This window comes from Salmo salar, chromosome ssa09 (genome assembly GCF_905237065.1).
Source record: "Salmo salar chromosome ssa09, Ssal_v3.1, whole genome shotgun sequence".
NCBI lineage: Eukaryota > Metazoa > Chordata > Actinopteri > Salmoniformes > Salmonidae > Salmo > Salmo salar.
The window spans coordinates 152572837-152592746 of record NC_059450.1 but is presented as its reverse complement, the minus strand read 5'-3'; the positions used below and the strand labels follow the sequence as shown (position 1 = coordinate 152592746).

General features: G+C 41.7%; 1 protein-coding gene across 1 annotated transcript; it reads left to right on the top strand.

Moving 5' to 3' along the window:
- The first annotated feature begins 5683 nt into the window (after nucleotides 1-5683).
- LOC106613263 (extracellular calcium-sensing receptor) lies at nucleotides 5684-10803 on the top strand. Its single transcript, XM_045687038.1, has 8 exons — nucleotides 5684-5727; nucleotides 5819-6100; nucleotides 6558-6888; nucleotides 7569-7858; nucleotides 8104-8399; nucleotides 8529-8737; nucleotides 8973-9318; nucleotides 9586-10803. The coding sequence occupies exons 1-8, from the start codon at nucleotides 5684-5686 to the stop codon at nucleotides 10500-10502; spliced, it is 2715 nt and encodes a 904-aa protein (XP_045542994.1). The 3' UTR covers nucleotides 10503-10803.
- Nucleotides 10804-19910: the final 9107 nt, after the last annotated feature.

The following is a 19910-nucleotide window of genomic DNA, read 5'->3' as shown; positions in this document are numbered from 1 at the left end:
ATATAATTAATACTTGTGGATAGAAAACACCCTAAAGTTTCTAAAACTGTTTGAATGGTGTCTGTGAGTATAACAGAACTCATATGGCAGTCAAAACCCCGAGACAGATCGAAACAGGAAGTGGAATTTTGAATTGCGAACTCAACTTCATCACGTTGCCTATTAATCACACCGTGAGCTATGGTTCATTGAGCACTTCCTATTGCTTCCACTAGATGTCCCCAGTCTTTACAAAGTGATTTGAGACACCTACTGTGAAAACTGAATGAATGAGATGCTGTGGAACGTGGTCACACGGAGAGGGCCATCACCATTATGACGCCGACGCTCCTGGCTACCCTCCCCTTTCGAAACGTTTTGAAACAGAATGCAATCGTCCCCCTCGAATCTTATTGGCTCTCTTGTTGAAAAATGCCCTGAAGATTTATGTTATACAACGTTTGACATGTTTGAACGAACCTAAATGGGAAAAAAAATGCTTTTTGTCGAAATGGCTGTCCCGTGGCCGACGGAGGATTTGGATCAGCCTTCAGACGCGCTAACAAGAACAAGCTCTTGGAACATAAAGGAGTAATTTTTTCGAACGAAAATACATTTGTTGTGGACCTGGGATTCCTGGAAGTGCTTTCTGATGAAGACAACCAAAGGTAAGGGATTATTGACAATAGTATACAAGACTAGATGTGATATGCGATTGTTCCAAGATGGCTAGCCTATTGCTATTGCTAGCCTATTGTTCTGAGTATCGCATCCCCTTTTATCGCAAAGTGTGATTACCCAGTAAAGTTATTTTTAAATCTGGCATTACAGGTGCTTTCAAGAGATATTCATCTATAAATCTTAGAATGACAATATTACATTTTAAAAATGTTTTCGAATAGTAATTTAGTAAATTGTAGCTCTGTTTCATCGGATGCATTTGAGGGAAAATAGTTAGTCAACGTTACGCACCGATGTAAAATGCTGTTTTTATATATAAATATGAACTTTATCGAACAAAATAATGCATGTATTGTGTAACATGATGTCCTAGGTGTGTCATCTGATGAAGATTGTCAAAGGTTAGTGCTGCATTTAGCTGTTTTTTGGTTATTTCTGATGCATGTGGTTGGTCGGAAAATGTCTATGTGGCTACTTTTACGATATACTCCTCTAACATAATCTAATGTTTTGCTTTTGCTGTAAAGCCTTTTTGAAATCGGACAACGTGGTTCGATTCAGGAGAGGTGTATCTATAAAACGATATAATTTGAATTATTTTTTTATTTTTTTTAATTATTAAATTTTGTTATGCTAATGGCGATATGATTTTTCGCTGGATGTCCGTCCCGAGGCCGCACAGGGGTTAACCTGTTATGGCTAGGGGGCAGTATTTTCACAGCCGGATAAAAAACGTACCCGATTTAATCTGATTATTACTCCTGCCCAGAACCTAGAATATGCATATAATTATTAGCTTTGGATAGAAAACACTCCAAAGTTTCTAAAACTATTTGAATGGCGTCTGTGAGTATAACAGAACTCATATGGCAGGCCAAAACCTGAGAAGATTCCATGCAGGAAGTGCCCTGTCTGACAATTTCTTGCCCTTCTTGATTATCTCTATCCATTACAGAGGATCTCTGCTGTTACGTGACACTTCCTACGGCTCCCATGGGCTCTCAGAAGGCGGCAAAAAGCTGAATCGTGGCTTTGCAGGCTCTGGCTGAAAAAAAGTAGCGCGTTTGAGTAGTGGCTGGTTACAGTACTGTGAGACTCAGGCTCGTGCCCGCGTCGACCCCATGCTTTGTTTTCTTTTGTCTGTTTACCTAAACATATGACTATTTTACACCATTTTAAAGACAAGACTCTCGTTAATCTAACCACACTGTCCGATTTCAAAAAGGCTTTACAACGAAAGCAAAATATTAGATTATGTCAGCAGAGTACCCAGCCAGAAATAATCAGACACCCATTTTTCAAGCTAGCATATAATGTCACATAAACCCAAACCACAGCTAAATGCAGCACTAACCTTTGATGATCTTCATCAGATGACAACCCTAGGACATTATGTTATACAATACATGCATGTTTTGTTCCATCAAGTTCATATTTATATCAAAAACCAGCTTTTTACATTAGCATGTGACTAGCATGTGACTAGCATTCCCACCGAACACTTCCGGTGAATTTACTAAATTACTCACGATAAATGTTCACAAAAAACATAACAATTATTTTAAGAATTATAGATACAGAACTCCTTTATGCACTCGCTATGTTCGATTTTAAAATAGCTTTTCGGTGAAAGCACATTTTGCAATATTCTGAGTAGATATCCCAGCCATCACAGGGCTAGCTATTTAGACACCCACCAAGTTTAGCCCTCACCAAACTCCGATTTACTATTAGAAAAGCTTGATAACCTTTGCTGTTCTTCGTCAGAATGCACTCACCAGGACTTCTACTTCAATAACAAATGTTGGTTTGGTCCCAAATAATCCATAGTTATATCCAAATAGCGGCGTTTTGTTCGTGCGTTCAAGACACTATCCGAAGGGTAAAGAAGGGTGACGCGTTTCGTGACAAAAAAATTCTAAATATTCCATTACCGTGCTTCGAAGCATGTCAACCGCTGTTTAAAATCAATTTTCATGCTATTTTTTTCGTAAAAAGCGATAATATTCCAACCGGGAGTCGTTTTCGTTCAAAGAGAGAGAAAGTAAACATGGTGTCGGCTCGTGCACGCGCCTCCAGTCTCATTGTCCTCAGATCGACCACTATCAAAATGCGCTAATGTTTTTCAGCCATGGCCTGCAAAGCCACCATTCAACGTTCTGGCGCCTTCTGAGAGCCTATGGGAGCATTAGAAAATGTCACGTCATGCCAGAGATCCCCTGTTTTGGTTAGAGATGATCAAGAAGGCCATGAAATGGTCAGAGAGAGCGCTTCCTGTTTGGAATCTTCTCAGGTTTTGGCCTGCCAAATGAGTTCTGTTATACTCACAGACACCATTCAAACAGTTTTAGAAACTTTAGGGTATTTTCTATCCAAATCAAACAATTATATGCATATTCTAGTTACTGGGCAGGAGTAGTAACCAGATTAAATCGGGTACGTTTTTTATCCGGCCGTGCAAATACTGCCCCCTATCCCCAACAGGCTAAGTCACTGTATACTGAAAAGGCCCAGTCTTGAAAAACTACAAAACACTTCCTGGATGGATTTTTCCTCAGGTTTTTGCCTGCCATATGAGTTCTGTTATACTCACAGACATCATTCAAACAGTTTTAGAAACTTCAGAGTGTTCTATCCAAATCACTATAAAGTTTAAGAGATGCAGCGAGCCAAGAGGACTAAACTGTAGGGGAAGTACTGTGTAGAGACAGCATGCCAAGAGGACTAGACTGTGAGGGAAATACTGTGTTGTGCCTGCATGCCAAGGGGACTAGATTGTAGTGGAAATATAAGATAGCCAGCTTGCCAAGAGGGCTAGACTGTAGAGGAAATATACTGCTCAAAAAAATAAAGGGAACACTTAAACAACACATCCTAGATCTGAATGAAAGAAATAATCTTATTAAATACTTTTTTCTTTACATAGTTGAATGTGCTGACAACAAAATCACACAAAAATAATCAATGGATATCCAATTTATCAACCCATGGAGGTCTGGATTTGGAGTCACACTCAAAATTACAGTGGAAAACCACACTACAGGCTGATCCAACTTTAATGTAATGTCCTTAAAACAAGTCAAAATGAAGCTCAGTAGTGTGTGTGGCCTCCACGTGCCTGTATGACCTCTCTACAACGCCTGGGCATGCTCCTGATGAGGTGGCGGATGGTCTCCTGAGGGATCTCCTCCCAGACCTGAACAAAAGCATCCGCCAACTCCTGGACAGTCTGTGGTGCAATGTGACGTTGGTGGATGGAGCGAGACATGATGTCCCAGATGTGCTCAATTGGATTCAGGTCTGGGGAACGGGCGGGCCAGTCCATAGCATCAATGCCTTCCTCTTGCAGGAACTGCAGACACACTCCAGCCACATGAGGTCTAGCATTGTCTTGGATTCGGAGGAACCCAGGGCCAACCGCACCAGCATATGGTCTCACAAGGGGTCTGAGGATCTCATCTCGGTACCTAATGGCAGTCAGGCTACCTCTGGCGAGCACATGGAGGGCTGTGCGGCCCCCCAAAGAAATGCCACCCCACACCATGACTGACCCACCGCCAAACCGGTCATGCTGGAGGATGTTGCAGGCAGCAGAACGTTCTCCACGGCGTCTCCAGACTCTGTCACATCTGTCACGTGCTCAGTGTGAACCTGCTTTCATCTGTGAAGAGCACAGGGCGCCAGTGGCGAATTTGCCAATCTTGGTGTTCTCTGGCAAATGCCAAACGTCCTGCACGGTGTTGGGCTGTAAGCACAACCCCCACCTGTGGACGTCGGGCCCTCATACCAGCCTCATGGAGTCTGTTTCTGACCGTCTGAGCAGACACATGCACATTTGTGGCCTGCTGGAGGTCATTTTGCAGGGCTCTGGCAGTGCTTCTCCTGCTCCTCCTTGCACAAAGGCGGAGGTAGCGGTCCTGCTGCTGGGTTGTTGCCCTCCTACGGCCTCCTCCACGTCTCCTGATGTACTGGCCTGTCTCCTGGTAGCGCCTCCATGCTCTGGACACTACGCTGACAGACACAGCAAACCTTCTTGCCACAGCTCGCATTGATGTGCCATCCTGGATGAGCTGCACTACCTGAGCCACTTGTGTGGGTTGTAGACTCCGTCTCATGCTACCACTAGAGTGAAAGCACCGCCAGCATTCAAAAGTGACCAAAACATCAGCCAGGAAGCATAGGAACTGAGAAGTGGTCTGTGGTCCCCACCTGCAGAACCACTCCTTTATTGGGGGTGTCTTGCTAATTGCCTATAATTTCCACCTGTTGTCTATTCCATTTGCACAACAGCATGTGAAATTTATTGTCAATCAGTGTTGCTTCCTAAGTGGACAATTTGATTTCACAGAAGTGTGATTGACTTGGAGTTACATTGTGTTGTTTAAGTGTTCCCTTTATTTTTTTGAGCAGTGTATAAGAGAGGCAGTGTGCCAAATGGACTAAACTGTAGGGGAAATACTGTGTAGAGCCAGCTTGCCAGGAGGACTAGACTGTAGGGGAAATACTGTGTAGAGCCAGCTTGCCAAGAGGACTAGACTGTAGGGCAAATACTGTGTAGAGCCAGTGTGCCTAGAGGACTAGACTGTAGGGGAAATACTGTGTAGAGCCAGCTTGCCAAGAAGACTAGACTGTAGGGAAAATACTGTGTAGAGCCAGTGTGCCAAGAGGACAAGACAGTAAGGGGGGGAAATTAGTCAGTTAAGAACAAATTCATATTTTCAATGACGGCCTAGGAACAGTGGGTTAACTGCCATGTTCAGGGGCAGAACGACAGATATTTACCTTGTCAGCTCGGGGATTCGATTTTGCAACCTTTCGGTTAATAGTCCAATGCTCTAAACACTAGGATACTTGCCGCCCCATGAGAGAGGCTCATGGTTATTGTGTGTCTAATGTACGTTTACGTCTATCTAAACCATTACAGTCAATGTAGTTTTGATGCTGGTGCATAAACTCTCTACAGCTGAAAGAAGCAGGACCTGACTGGGTGATCAGAGCAGCCTCTAGCCCCTCCCTCCTTAGCATGGCCATACCCACAGTGTGGCCCCCAGAGGAATCCCCACAGAGGTACGGTGGGTATTTAAGCCAGAGTAGAGAGGTAACCTGACCTATGTGGGTCTGTCTGGCGCTGTGCTACCCCATACCTTCTACACATCAGGGGAATGAGGCTCTCTCCGGCTCCTGCTCTGGATCCAAGTCTGGCTGGTAGTCTGGTTCTACTACATCTAGCTGTGGTGGCTGGTGGGCTTGCCTTGCTCTCGTCTGCCTCTGCCTCTGGGCTGGAGTCTGTCAGATGCAGGCTCCAAGGCACCCCTCGTCCTCCGGCGTTCTCCCAGGACGGGGACTTTGTCATCGGGGGTGTTTTCTCCATCCACAACTACATGCACACTGTGGACCGCAGCTACACCAGCATGCCTGAGCCCCTGCAGTGCACAGGGAGGTCAGTGAATGCAAGAGGGAGCAAGGGACAGGACTGTGGCTGCGTGGGGAGACAGATAAATTGTGTTTTAAAGACACGTAGACAGTGTGATAAAAGACAGATAAACAGTGTGTTTAATGACAGAAAAACAGTGTTTTAAAGACAGATAAGCAGTGTGTTAAAGACATATAAACATTGTGTTTAAAGACAGAGAAACAGTGTGTTTAAAGACAGATAACCAGTGTTTTAAAGACAAATAAACAGTGTTTTTAACACAGATAAAAAGTGTGTTTGTATCTGAGGGAGTAGGTAAAGCCTACTGTTTCATAGGGTCATATTTCAAGTGCAGGCTATCCTACAATGTTCTCAGGTACCGATAACAAAAGTGTAGGCATGTAGACAGTGTGGAAAATAAGGCTAGGCTTAAGATGTTTGCCCTGGCATAACAAGATATTCTATAGGCTAGTTTACCATTTAGTCAAGAGGTGCTCACTCACCTATCTTCTATTTACAGTTTGGATTCCCGTGAGTTGCGCTTCTCGCGCGCCTTGGTCTTCGCAGTTGAGGAGATAAACAACAGTTCGTATCTTCTACCCGGTGTCACACTCGGTTATCAAGTGCACGACTCCTGCTCCTCGGTCCCGATGGCCGTGAAAGTGGCCTTCCAGCTGGCTAACGGCCTGGACCCCATGTTTGATACCGGAGAACAGTGCTCGGGATCGGCTACGGTGACAGCTATCGTGGGCGAGTCTGGCTCCACGCCTACCATCAGCATGTTGCGCATCATTGGCCCTTTCGGGATTCCTCAGGTAACTCCTGTGGAAAGAAATCATTCAGCTTCTTTTAATTTATTGTATTCCTACTGTATATTCTCCTCTCTTTCAGGAATTAGTTCAACTTTTATTTTAACGTATTCCTACTGTATATTCTCCTCTCTTTTAGGAATGAGTTCAACTTTTAAGTTACTGTATTCCTACAGTATATTCTCCTCTCTTTCAGGAAATAAATCCTCTTTTAACTTCCTGTATTCCAACTGTATTCTCCTCTCTTTCAGGAATAGACATTTCTGTGTGAAATTTTGTGGAGGAAGTTTGGAGAACTTCCATAGGCATTTGAACATAGACTAAGGACTTTGAGTCTTGAGAACTTCTATAGGCATTAAAACATGATCTGAGGACTATCTTTCATAGGCTTGGTTGTTATGGGAGACCAGGGATTAGTTTCACACCTTTTACTCATGTATTTCACAGAACCAGTATGTCTAATAAAACCATTTTCAATATGAATAGAATGACCAAGGTCTTGGGTAGAAATGTGTATCCTTTTCATTCTGGCCTAATGAAAAAAAATACATGGGATTATTACTATTAATGTCTCCCTAACACCATAATACATAGCTGAAGAAAGAAAGCAGGAAGTAGCCAATACATTAGAATTGTTAGGGCGACATGATGTTCTTTCTCATGTTTTCGACTCTGTTTTTACCTAGGTGAGCCACTTTTCCACCTGTGCGTGTCTGAGTGATAAGAAACAGTATCCAACCTTCTTCAGAACCATCCCCAGTGACCAGTTCCAGGCTGCCGCTCTGGCCCACCTCATCAGGCACTTCGGCTGGACCTGGATTGGGGCGGTCCGTTCCGACTCTGACTACGGTAATAACGGGATGGCGGCTTTCCTACAGGCAGCACAAGAGGAAGGCATCTGTGTGGAATATTCTGAAGCCTTCTACCGTACCAACCCACTCAGCAGAGTGCAACGGGTGGCCGACGTGATCCGCAGGTGATCCATGATTACTTGTGAACTTTTCATTCACACAAATGCAAGAACATGTTCATAAAAAATGCTATTGTTATTAATTTCTCATTTTTCCCAAAGCTGATCTGTGAGACCAACATGATTTGCATATATTAAGCTTGTCAAAAGTGTTGATTAATACTAATGTTCATGTTCACTTCACTGAGACATTCCAATGAATGTCAAACATGACCAGCATATTAAGCATATGATATAATCATGTTCCCCAGCTCCACAGCCCGGGTGGTGGTTGCATTCGCTGCCATTGGTGATATGAGGATCCTGCTGAGGGAGTTGGACCGCCTGCCCTCTCCGCCCCGCCAGTGGATCGGGAGCGAGACCTGGCTCACTGACCCAGATATGCTGCGTTTCGGACTGTGTGCCGGGGCCATCGGATTTGGCATCCAACGCTCTGTCATTCCCGGCCTCAGGGACTTCCTCCTGGACCTCTCCCCACAGAAGGTGTCCAACTCTCCCCTGCTCACTGAGTTCTGGGAGAGAGCCTTTGGCTGTTGGCTGGGGATAGGTATCTATCTATCTATCTATCTATCTATCTATCGATCTATTTATATATTTATCAATCTGTTTGTATCTCCATCTTTCTGTCTCTCTCTCTCTCTCTCTCTGTCTCTGTCTGTAGGGACCTCCTCTACAGGTGTTGGGGTTGAGGAGAAGGTGTGTGATGGCAGTGAGGATATACAGCAGCTACAGGTCCCCTACACAGATACATCTCAGCTGCGTGTAACTAACATGGTGTACAAAGCTGTATACGCCATAGCACACGCCATCCACAGCATTGTTTGTGAAGAGAGAGAAAATTCCACAGTGAAATGTGACAAAAGCCTCCATGTGAAGCCAACACAGGTGAATGACAAGTCGATAGTATAATGTCCTGATGGATATGTTTATTTAGACTACATGTATGAAGGCCATTACGGCTGGTTCTGAAGTAACACATCTGATAAATATATGAGTTAAATGAATGGTCTGTTTCTCTCTCGTCCCTCTCTCCATCTCTCTCTTCCATTCTTTCCATCTCTCTTCCCCTTTCTCCTTCTCTCTCGTCCCTTCTCTCTCTCCCTTCACTTCCAACTCCCAGGTCCTGGAGAGATTGAGGAGGGTGAACTTCTCTCGTAATGGGTACCAGGTGTCTTTCGATGCCAACGGGGACCCAGTGGCCACCTATGAGCTGGTCAACTGGCAGATAGGGGAGAGTGGGAAGATGGAGTTTGTGACAGTGGGGCGCTATGATGCGTCCCTGCCTCCTGACCAGAGGTTTGACATGGAGAGGGAAATCACCTGGGTAAAGAACAGTACACAAGTACCTGTGTCAGTGTGCAGTGAGAGCTGTCCCCCAGGCACTCGTAAGGCTGTACAGAAAGGAAAGCCTGTATGCTGTTATGACTGTATCCAATGTGCAGAGGGAGAGATCAGTAATAACACAGGTAGGACTATAGGAATAGTTGGCATAAAATGTGTAGTAATTTCTATCATGGTTTACTAAGTATTGGTTTATTCATACTAACAGCACTACAAAGGTAGTGTCTGTCAATCATGTTCCTGTTCTTAATATCTCATGTAAGCTGCACATTAATTCAACATACTTTATTGTAAACTGACAACGTGTAGCATTGTGGGACATGTATTTGTAAAAAAATAAACCTGAAACTATTATTATTAACATTTGATGTCTGTTGTTTTGTCCTGGTCAGATTCTTCAGACTGTCTGATCTGTCCCGAGGAGTACTGGCCCAACGCTGAGAGAGACCGCTGTATCCTTAAGCCTGTGGAGTTCCTGTCCTTCCACGAGGTCCTCGGAATCATCCTGACCGCCTGCTCTGTGGGCGGGGCTTGTCTGGCCATCGCCACGGCAACCGTCTTCTACCGCCACCGAACTTCGGCCATCGTCAGGGCAAACAACTCTGAGCTGAGCTTCCTGCTGCTCTTCTCCTTGACTCTGTGTTTTCTGTGTTCTCTTACTTTCATTGGCCGACCATCTGAATGGTCCTGTATGCTGCGTCACACAGCATTTGGGATCACCTTCGTCCTCTGCATCTCTTGTGTTCTGGGGAAAACAATAGTGGTGTTGATGGCCTTCAGGGCTACGCTTCCAGGCAGTAATGTCATGAAATGGTTTGGTCCTCCACAGCAGAGATTGACTGTAGTGTCCTTCACGTTTGTCCAGACTTTGATATGCACTCTGTGGTTGGTCCTGTCCCCTCCCTTCCCCATTAAAAACCTCACTACCTACAAGGAAAAGATCATTCTAGAGTGTGATGTGGGTTCAACTATTGGTTTCTGGGCTGTGTTGGGCTATATAGGATTCCTGGCTCTCTTATGCTTTGTGCTGGCTTTTCTGGGCCGGAAGCTGCCTGATAACTTCAATGAGGCCAAATTCATCACCTTCAGCATGCTCATATTCTGTGCTGTCTGGATCACCTTTATCCCAGCTTATGTCAGCTCTCCTGGGAAGTTCACTGTAGCTGTGGAGATATTTGCCATCATCACCTCTAGCTTTGGGTTGTTCTTTCTATTATTTGTTCCTAAATGCTTTATTATTCTGTTCAGGCCGGAGAAGAACACCAAGAAACACCTTATGGAGAAGACATCCAATGATATACGTTATTAAGAAATGATTGAGATGAAAAAACAATGTAACGTTCAGTGATATGGTTTATTATACAGTTAGGTAGGACTACTCTGACAGAGATGACCAACAATTTAGCAGGTAATCATTGGTAACATTGTAACTAGTAACATGTAACAGGGTCACTTTAGATATTCCAATGTTTTGAGAGGTTTTCAAATCTAGAGTGTTAAAATTTAATTTGACCTGCTAAATTACGTCATTAGCAGTAGCCAAAAGAGTGGAACCACTTCCATGTTGTTTGGAGAAAAACTTTATTCCAATAAATTGATGTAACATTGAAGTGCTTGTGTTCAATTTATATTGTAATTCATCATATTGTATTATAATAATATAATAAACATTTTCATATACAGTTGAAGTCAACACCTCCACACATTTCTTGTTAAGCAAATTATAGTTTTTGCAAGTCTGTTAGGACAACAGACTTGCCAAAACTATAATTTGTTAACAAGAAATGTGTGGAGTTGTTGAAAAACGAGTTTTAATGACTCCAACCTAAGTGTATGTAAACAGATTATTTCACTGTTTCACACTTCCAGTGGGTGAGAAGTTTACCATCCCCTACCTCTGCACCATCCCTCTCTCTCTCTCTCTCTCTCTCTCTCTCTCTCTCTCTCTCTCTCTCTCTCGCTCTGTCTGTCTCTCTCTCTCTCTCTCTCTCTCTCTCTCTCTCTCTCTCTCTCTCTCTCTCTCTCTCTCTACACCCAGGCTGCTGTGGTCAGAGAGGTAGTAAATTCCTGGAGGAGAATCTTCCTCATGGCCAGACAGTATAGACAGAGAGTGAGTTTCATAGAGAGATTAAAGGAATTTCTTCCAGCTCACAGAACTGGAGAACCGAATACTATTTATGTTCTGGGGAATGTATAAAAGTTCGGTGAAGTAACTTGCTACGAACTGGTCCGTTTGGTACATTTTTGTGAAATTCATGAGAGACAATACAGCCACATTACCATAACCTTGTTTATACAAGAGTCTCAGTTATGAGGCTTACATCTAATTGTCGTATAAAATGAATGAGTAAAGATGAAACTATTGGTGTTATTATGTCATGTGATTTTAGACTGTTTAATGAAGGAAACTCCAATTCCCTTTGGAGTTTAACTAAATCAGAAGGCCCGCCCATGAGTGCAGACATTGGGCTGGCATCATGGGACCGCCCTTTTCTATGTTCCCGAATAAAAACCCCACCTGGGTTTTCCCACTTCAGACCATCTTACCTCGAGAACCACGAGATGGCTAAGATTGTAGACCAGTACCTCATCACAGAGAAAGTTAAGGTTTGAGTAGATTGCTGAATCTTTTAACCATACCACGTGGTTAAACTCTTCGACTATCGATACCGACAGAATAAGAACAAATCCTTGATACTAAATACTAGTCTGCAGCTAGGAATTCGGTATCATTGAACGCGAACACCGACAACCGCCGAAACACCTATTCTATAACGGCATTGCTGAATGTTACTCTGAACTAACCATTCTAAACACGGCAGAGAGAGAGAGGGCGGACAAACTCTCCAACAGAAACAAACTTTTCAACAGAGATCCAATTATTCCCATGAGCGTTCATGTGCAAAGGATTAGCATTTCAACTGTTATAATTATCAACTTTGTAGTGTCTTATCTCAGTCGACCTCTACTTCCCTTTTGTCCACCAAGCCGCGACACCGGTTTATTCCACTAGGGAAACTCTGCTATCATTTCCTTGTAACTATCTGCTGTTTGTTTATGTATTTCTGTGAATTACTTAGTTAGTAAATAAAGGATTTAAGACAATTGATGTATGGATGACTCATAGTGAAGACTGGGTTCGTGCAGAAAACCAACAATTTACGACGTTTGGAATGAGACTAACGTGAGGTAAAGAATAATTCATTAATTCGAAGACTAATTGAATAGATATTAAAATATCTGAAAGTTATATTAGGAAAATTATAACTTTGTAATTTGAATATTATCCTTGGTGCCCCGACTTCCAAGTTAATTACAGTTACATGATTAATTAGTTTAATCGCGTAATAATAATTACAGAGAGTTATATGATAAAAATAAGTCTTCAGTTTTAATGATGCCAAAGACACGACAATAGCTTGGAAAATTCCAGAAAAATATGTCATGGCTTTAGAAGCTTCTGATAGGCTGATTGACATAATTTGAGTCAATTGGAGGTGTACCTGTGGATGTATTTCAAGGCCTACCTTCAAATTCAGTGCCTCTTTGCTTGACATCATGGTAAAATCAAAAGAAATCAGCCAAGACATTAAAAAAAAATTGTAGTCCGCCACAAGTCTGGTTCATCCTTGGGAGCAATTTCCTTCTTGGGAATAACTGTGTAGAGCCAGTGTGCCAATAAGACTAGACTTTAGAGGAAATGTAAGAGAACCAGCTTGTCAAGGGGACTAGACTGTAGAGGAAATATAAGTGAGGCAAAGTGACAAATTGACTAGACATTAGGGGAAATATTGTGTAGAGCCAGCTTGCCAAGAGGACTAGACTGTAGTGGAATAACTGTGTAGAGCCAGTGTGCCTAGAGGACTAGACTGTCGATGAAATAAAAGAGAGGCAGTGTGCCAAATGGACTAAACTGAAGGGGAAACACCGTTTAGAGCCAGCTTGCCAAGAGGACTAGACTGTAGGGGAATAACTGTATAGAGCCAGCGTGCCAATAAGACTAGACAGTTGGGGAAATACTGTGCAGAGCCAGCTTGACAAGAGGACTAGACAGTAAGGGAAATATAAGAGAGGCTCATGGTTATGGTGTGTCTAATGCATGTTTATGTCTAACTAAACCATTACAGTCAACGTAGTTCTGATGCTGGTGCATACACTCTCTATAGCTGAAATAAGCAGCATCTCTATCCATTACAAAGGATCTCTGCTGTTTCATGACACTTCCTACGGCTCCCATGGGCTCTCAGAGCCCGGGAAAAAGCTGAATGACGTAATTCAAAGCCCTGGCTGAAACACACGAGCGCTTTTGCTAAGTGGTCTATCAGCGGACAAAGGGCTTCATGCTCGTGCACGAGACGACACCATGTTTTTATTCTATCGTCTCTGAACGGATTTTAAACAGCGGTTGACATGCTTCGAAGTACGGTAATGGAATATTAAGAATTTTTTTGTCACGAAATGACAAAATGACCCTTATTTACAATTCGGATAGTGTCTAGAACGCACGAACCAAACGCCGCTGTTGGAACATAACTATGGATTATTTTGGACCAAACCAACATTTGTTATTGAAGTAGAAGTCCTGGGAGTGCATTCTGACGAAGACAGCAAAGGTAATAACATTTTTCTTATAGTAAATCTGATTTTGGTGAAGGCTAAACTTGGTGGGTGTCTAAATAGCTAGCCCTGTGATGCCGGGCTATCTACTGAGAATATTGTGAAATGTGCTTTCACCGAAAAGCTATTTTAAAATCTGACATATCGAGTGCATAGAGGAGTTCTGTATCTATAATTCTTAAAATAATTGTTATGTTTTTTGTGAACGTTTATCGTGAGTAATTTAGTAAATTCACCGGAAGTGTTCGGTGGGAATGCTAGTCACATGCTAGTCACCTGCTAATGTAAAAAGCTGGTTTTTGATATAAATATGAACTTGATTGAACAGACATGCATGTATTGTATAACATAATGTCCTAAGATTGTCATCTGATGAAGATCATCAAAGGTTAGTGCTGCATTTAGCTGTGGTTTGGGTTTATGTGACATTATATGCTAGCTTGAAAAATGGGTGTCTGATTATTTCTGGCTGGGTACTCTGCTGACATAATCTAATGTTTTGCTTTCGTTGTAAAGCCTTTTTGAAATCAGACAGTGTGGTTAGATTAACGAGAGTCTAGTCTTTAAAATGCTGTAAAATAGTAATATGTTTGAGAAATTGAAGTAATAGCATTTCTAAGGTATTTGAATAAAGCGCCACGGGATTCAACTGGCTGTTGAGTAGGTGGGACGCAAGCGTCCCACCTAGCCCAGAGAGGTTATGTCAGCTCTCCTGGGAAGTTCACTGTAGCTGTGGAGATCTTTGCCATCATCACCTCTAGCTTTGGGTTGTTCTTTCTATTATTTGTTCCTAAATGTTTTATTATTCTGTTCATGCCGGAGAAGAACACCAAGAAACACCTTATGGAGAAGACATCCAATGATATACGTTATTAAGAAATTATTGAGGGGAAAACATTGTAACATTCAGTTATATGGTTTATTATACAGTTTGGTATGACTACTCTGACAGAGATGACCAACAATTTAGCAGGTAATCATTGGTAACATTGTAACTAGTAACATTACACAGGTTCACTTGAGATATTCCAATGTTATGAGAGATTGTTCAAATCTAGAGTGTTAAAATCTCATTTGAACTGCTAAATTATGTCATTAGCAGTAGCCTACAGAGTGGAAACACTTCCAGGTTGTTGAAGAAAAGATTTATTCCTATATGAATTGATATAACATTGAAGTGCATGTGTTCAGTTGATATTGTAATTCTTCACATTATGTATTATAATAATATAATAAATATTTTCATACACAGTTGAAGTCGGAAGTTTACATACGCTTAGGTTGGAGTCATTAAAACTCGTTTTTCAACAACTCCACACATTTCTTGTTAACCTGTTATGGATAGGGGGCAGTATTTTCACAGCCGGATAAAAAATGTACCCGATTTAATCTGATTATTACTCCTGCCCAGAAACTAGAATATGCATATAATTATTAGCTTTGGATAGAAAACACTCCAAAGTTTCTAAAACTGTTTGAATGGTGTCTGTGAGTATAACAGAATTCATTTGGCAGGCCAAAACCTGAGAAGATTCTGTACAGGAAGTACCCTGTCTGACCATTTCTTGGCTTTCTTTGCCATCTCTATCCATTACAGAGGATCTCTGCTGTTACGTGACACTTCCTACGGCTCACATGGTCTCTCAGAAGGCGGCAAAAAGCTGAATCGTGGCTTTGCAGGCTCTGGTTGAAACAAAGTAGCGCGTTTGGGTAGTGGCTGGTTACAGTACTGTGAGACTCAGGCGCGTGCCCACATCGACAGAATGCTTTGTTTTCTTTCCTCTGTTTAGCTAAACGCAGATTCCAGGTCGGAATATTATCGCTTTTTTACGAGAAAAATGGCAAAAAACATTTGATTTTAAACAGCGGTTGACATGCTTCGAAGTACGGTAATGGAATATTTAGAAATCTTTTGTCACGAATTGCGCCATGCTCGTAACCCTTATTTACACTTTGGATAGTGTCTAGAACGCACGAACAAAACGCCGCTATTTGGATATAACGATGGATTATTTTGGACCAAACCAACATTTGTTATTGAAGTAGCAGTCCTGGTAGTGCATTCTGACGAAGACAACAAAGGTAATCAAACTTTTGTAATAGTAAATCGGAGTTTGATCAGGGCTAAACTTGGTCGGTGTCTAAATAGCTAGCCCGTGATGGCTGGGCTATCTACTGAGAATATTGCAAAATGTGCTTTCACCGAAAAGCTATTTTAAAATCGGACATATCGAGTGCATAGAGGAGTTCTGTATCTATAATTCTTAAAATAATTGTTATGCTTTTTGTGAACGTTTATCGTGAGTAATTTAGTAAATTCACCGGAAGTGTTCGGTGGGAATGCTAGTCACATGCTAGTCACATGCTAATGTAAAAAGCTGGTTTTTGATATAAATATGAACTTGATTGAACAAAACATGCATGTATTGTATAACATAATGTCCTAGGGTTGTCATCTGATGAAGATCATCAAAGGTTAGTGCTACATTTAGCTGTGGTTTGGGTTTATGTGACATTATATGCTAGCTTGAAAAATGGGTGTCTGATTATTTCTGGCTTGGTACTCTGCTGACATAATCTAATGTTTTGCTTTCGTTGTAAAGCCTTTTTGAAATCGGACAGTGTGGTTAGATTAACGAGAGTCTTGTCTTTAAAATGGTGTAAAATAGTCATATGTTTGAAAAATTTAAGTTTTTGCATGTTTGAGGATTTGAATAACGCGCCACGGGATTACACTGGCTGTTGAGTAGGTGGGACGATTTCGTCCCACATACCCTAGAGAGGTAAAAAAAATTGCTTTCTGGACTGTTTTTGAAAAAATATAACAACCATATGAACATACCTTTGTCTTTTTTATTGAGTTTGTACGTAAGGCCGATGTTTTGTCCATTTGCAATATATGACAACAGGAAGTCAAAAGTCAGTGAACCATGGCCAAATGGCATACCTCAGTACCAAATCAGGATGTTATGTCCATTTGCCATTTGTATACATATATTTTCCATTTGCCATTTGTATATATATATATTACCTTTATTTTACCTTTATTTCAACAAGGAACACAGACTGAGACCAAGGTCTCTTTTACATCTGGGCCCTGCAAATACATGTTTACCTATATTTTTCCTATATTTTACCTTTATTTCAACAATGAACACAGACTGAGACCAAGGTCTCTTTTACAGCTGGGCCCTGTGTATACATGTTTACACATAGAGTTTAGGTACAATGATTAACAACTCTGGGGTATATATGACGCTAGCGATAATCTGACTACAGCGCTCTGCCACCAAAACAAGCCATACAGACACCCGCCATGTTGTGAAGTCAACAAAAGTCAGACATAGTGTTATAAATATTCACTTACCTTTGATGATCTTCATCGGAATGCACTCCCAGGAATCCCAGTTCCACAATAAATGTTTGTTTTGTTCAATAAAGTTAATCTTTATGTCCAAATACCATTTTGTTCACACGTTAGGTTGAATATCTCAAATGCACAAGGCGCGCGCACTAAGTCCAGACGAAAAGTTAAAAATGTTCTATTACAGTTTGTAGAAACATGTCAAACGATGTATAGAATCAATCTTTCGGTTGTTTTTATCATAAATCTTCAATAATATTCCAACCGGACAATTCCTTTGTCTTTAGAAAGGAAAGGGAACGGAGCTTATGCACACGGCCGCGCACGATAAACAACTCAAAGCTTTCAGCTGGTCAACTTCCTCTAGGTGGACTTATTCGCTCCCCTTTTACAATAGAAGCCTGAAACAACGTTCTAAAGACTGTTGACATCTAGTGGAAGCCTTAGGAAGTGCAATCTGACCCCACAGACACTGTATATTAGATTGGCAATCACTTGAAAAACTACAAACCTCAGATTTCCCACTTCCTGGTTGGATTTTTCTCAGGTTTTCACCTGCAATATGAGTTATGTTATACTCACAGACATCATTCAAACAGTTTTAGAAACTTCAGAGTGTTTTCTCTCCAAATCTACTAATAATATGCATACCCTAGCTTCTGGGCCTGAGTAGCAGGCAGTTTACTCTGGGCACGCTTTTCATCCGGACGTGAAAATACTGCCCCCCACCCCAAAGAAGTTAAGAAACTACACAAGACAAACAAAATGATCACAATACAGCAACAGATTACAACAGCACAAGAACTTGCATTACCCGAAACAGTTACAAGCAATACAAAAATAAAAATCCTCCAATAAATATTTAAAATGGGCAAAGGGGACAAGAGTCTCAAGTTTAAGTTTAGTCTGCAGGCTATTCCATAGGCAAGGAGCATAACAGGAAAAGGCAGCCATACCCAACTCTGTGGAAATCGCATGGGCCTCAAGAGTAATCCATGCTTGAGACCTGGTTTTAGGAATTATAATTCTAATATTGATGAGTGATGATAAATAAGAAGGTAGCTTATTCAGAAGTGCATTATAGACAAACACAAGAGCATGTTGTTCTCATCTCACGGACAGCGAAGTCCAACTCACATTTTGATATAAAACACAGTGGTGAGTTTTGTAGCTAGCACCCGTAATAAACCTAAGTCCGCAATGGTAAGTAGCATCCAGCCATTTAAGTGTTGATGGCGTAGCATCAACACTTAAATGATCATATATGATCATAGGAAGTCGGTTTCCAAACTCAAAAGTCAGTGAACCATGACCAAATGGCATAACAAATGTTGAAATGCCATACATAAGTATTGAAAGTACCAAATCAGGATGTTATGTCCATTTGCCATATATGATCATAGGAAGTCGGCTTCCGAACCCAAAAGTCAGTGAACCATGTCCAAATGGCATTTATACTGCCCAAATGATATATATATCGCTATGTTAACCCCTGAATCAACCTAGAAGGTCTATTTGTCATGTTTGATGAGAGAGAAGTGGGGCTCTGTCATTTTTTTAAGATTTTTTGAAAAACGTCCAAAAGGACCAGGGGTGCCCTCTATTGGTTGGGCACGGGTGGGGGGTGCTCTCTTCCTGGCAATGGACCCCCATAAAGGCATTAAAAACCATTACAAAAATGTGCTACTGGTCACCCGTTCAGGAAACAGTTCTGCCGCTATCACCCAAAAGCACCTGAAATTTAGGCCAGGCTTCATTTTGGGTCTACTTCTGTGCACGGTTGCTTCAGTCAGACCGAGTGAGCTACGGTCAAGGGGGGAGTCTCGTTGAACTCAGCACGGCCTAGAGATTATGGTGATGCCATTGCAGGCTTTGTGTGTCTTTAACCTGTCTGGGCAAAATGGGACGTTTGCGTCCCACCCTAGTCAACAGCCAGTGGAATCGCGTCGCGCGAAATACAATACCTCATAAATGCTATAACTTCACTTTCTCAAACATATGACAATTTTACACCATTTTATAGATACACCTCTCCTGAATCTAACCACGTTGTCCAATTTCAAAAAGGCTTTACAGCAAAAGCAAAACATTAGATTATGTTTGGAGAGTACCCTGCCAAAAATAATCACAATGCCATTTTCAAAGCAACTAGCATGCATCACAAATACCCAAAACACAGCTAAATGCAGCACTAACCTTTGACAATCTTCATCAGATGACACTCCTAGGACATCATGTTACACAATACATGCATTTGTTGTTCGATAAAGTTAATATTTATATATAAAAACAGCATTTTACATCGGCGCGTGACGTTCAGAAAATATTTTCCCTCAAATGCTTCCGGTGAATTAGCGCTACAATTTACAAAATTACTATTCGAAAACGTTGGTAAAATATAATATTGTCATTCAAAGAATTATAGATTAACATCTCGTGAATGCAACCGCATAGCCAGATTTAAAAATAACTTTACTGGGAAATCACACTTTGCAATAAACGAGGTGCTATGCTCAGAAAAATAGGCTAGGCGATACAGGTTAGCGCCATCTTGGACTCATCTAAAATCAAATATACTATTGTAAATATTCAATTACCTTTGATTATCTTCATCAGAAGGCACTTCCAGGAATCCCAGGTCCACAACAAATGTTGTTTTGTTCGAAAAAGTTAATAATTTATGTCCCAATAGCTCCTTCTTGTTAGCGCGTTCCGAAGGCTACACAAAATGTACGA

Excerpts from the sequence above, each read along its gene's own strand:
- LOC106613263 (XM_045687038.1), top strand. The coding sequence starts at position 5,684 with ATGGCCATACCCACAGTGTGGCCCCCAGAGGAATCCCCACAGAG. Across the intron at positions 6,889-7,568 it reads GCCCTTTCGGGATTCCTCAG|GTGAGCCACTTTTCCACCTG; the intron begins GTAACTCCTGTG and ends GTTTTTACCTAG. Across the intron at positions 8,738-8,972 it reads TCCATGTGAAGCCAACACAG|GTCCTGGAGAGATTGAGGAG; the intron begins GTGAATGACAAG and ends TCCAACTCCCAG.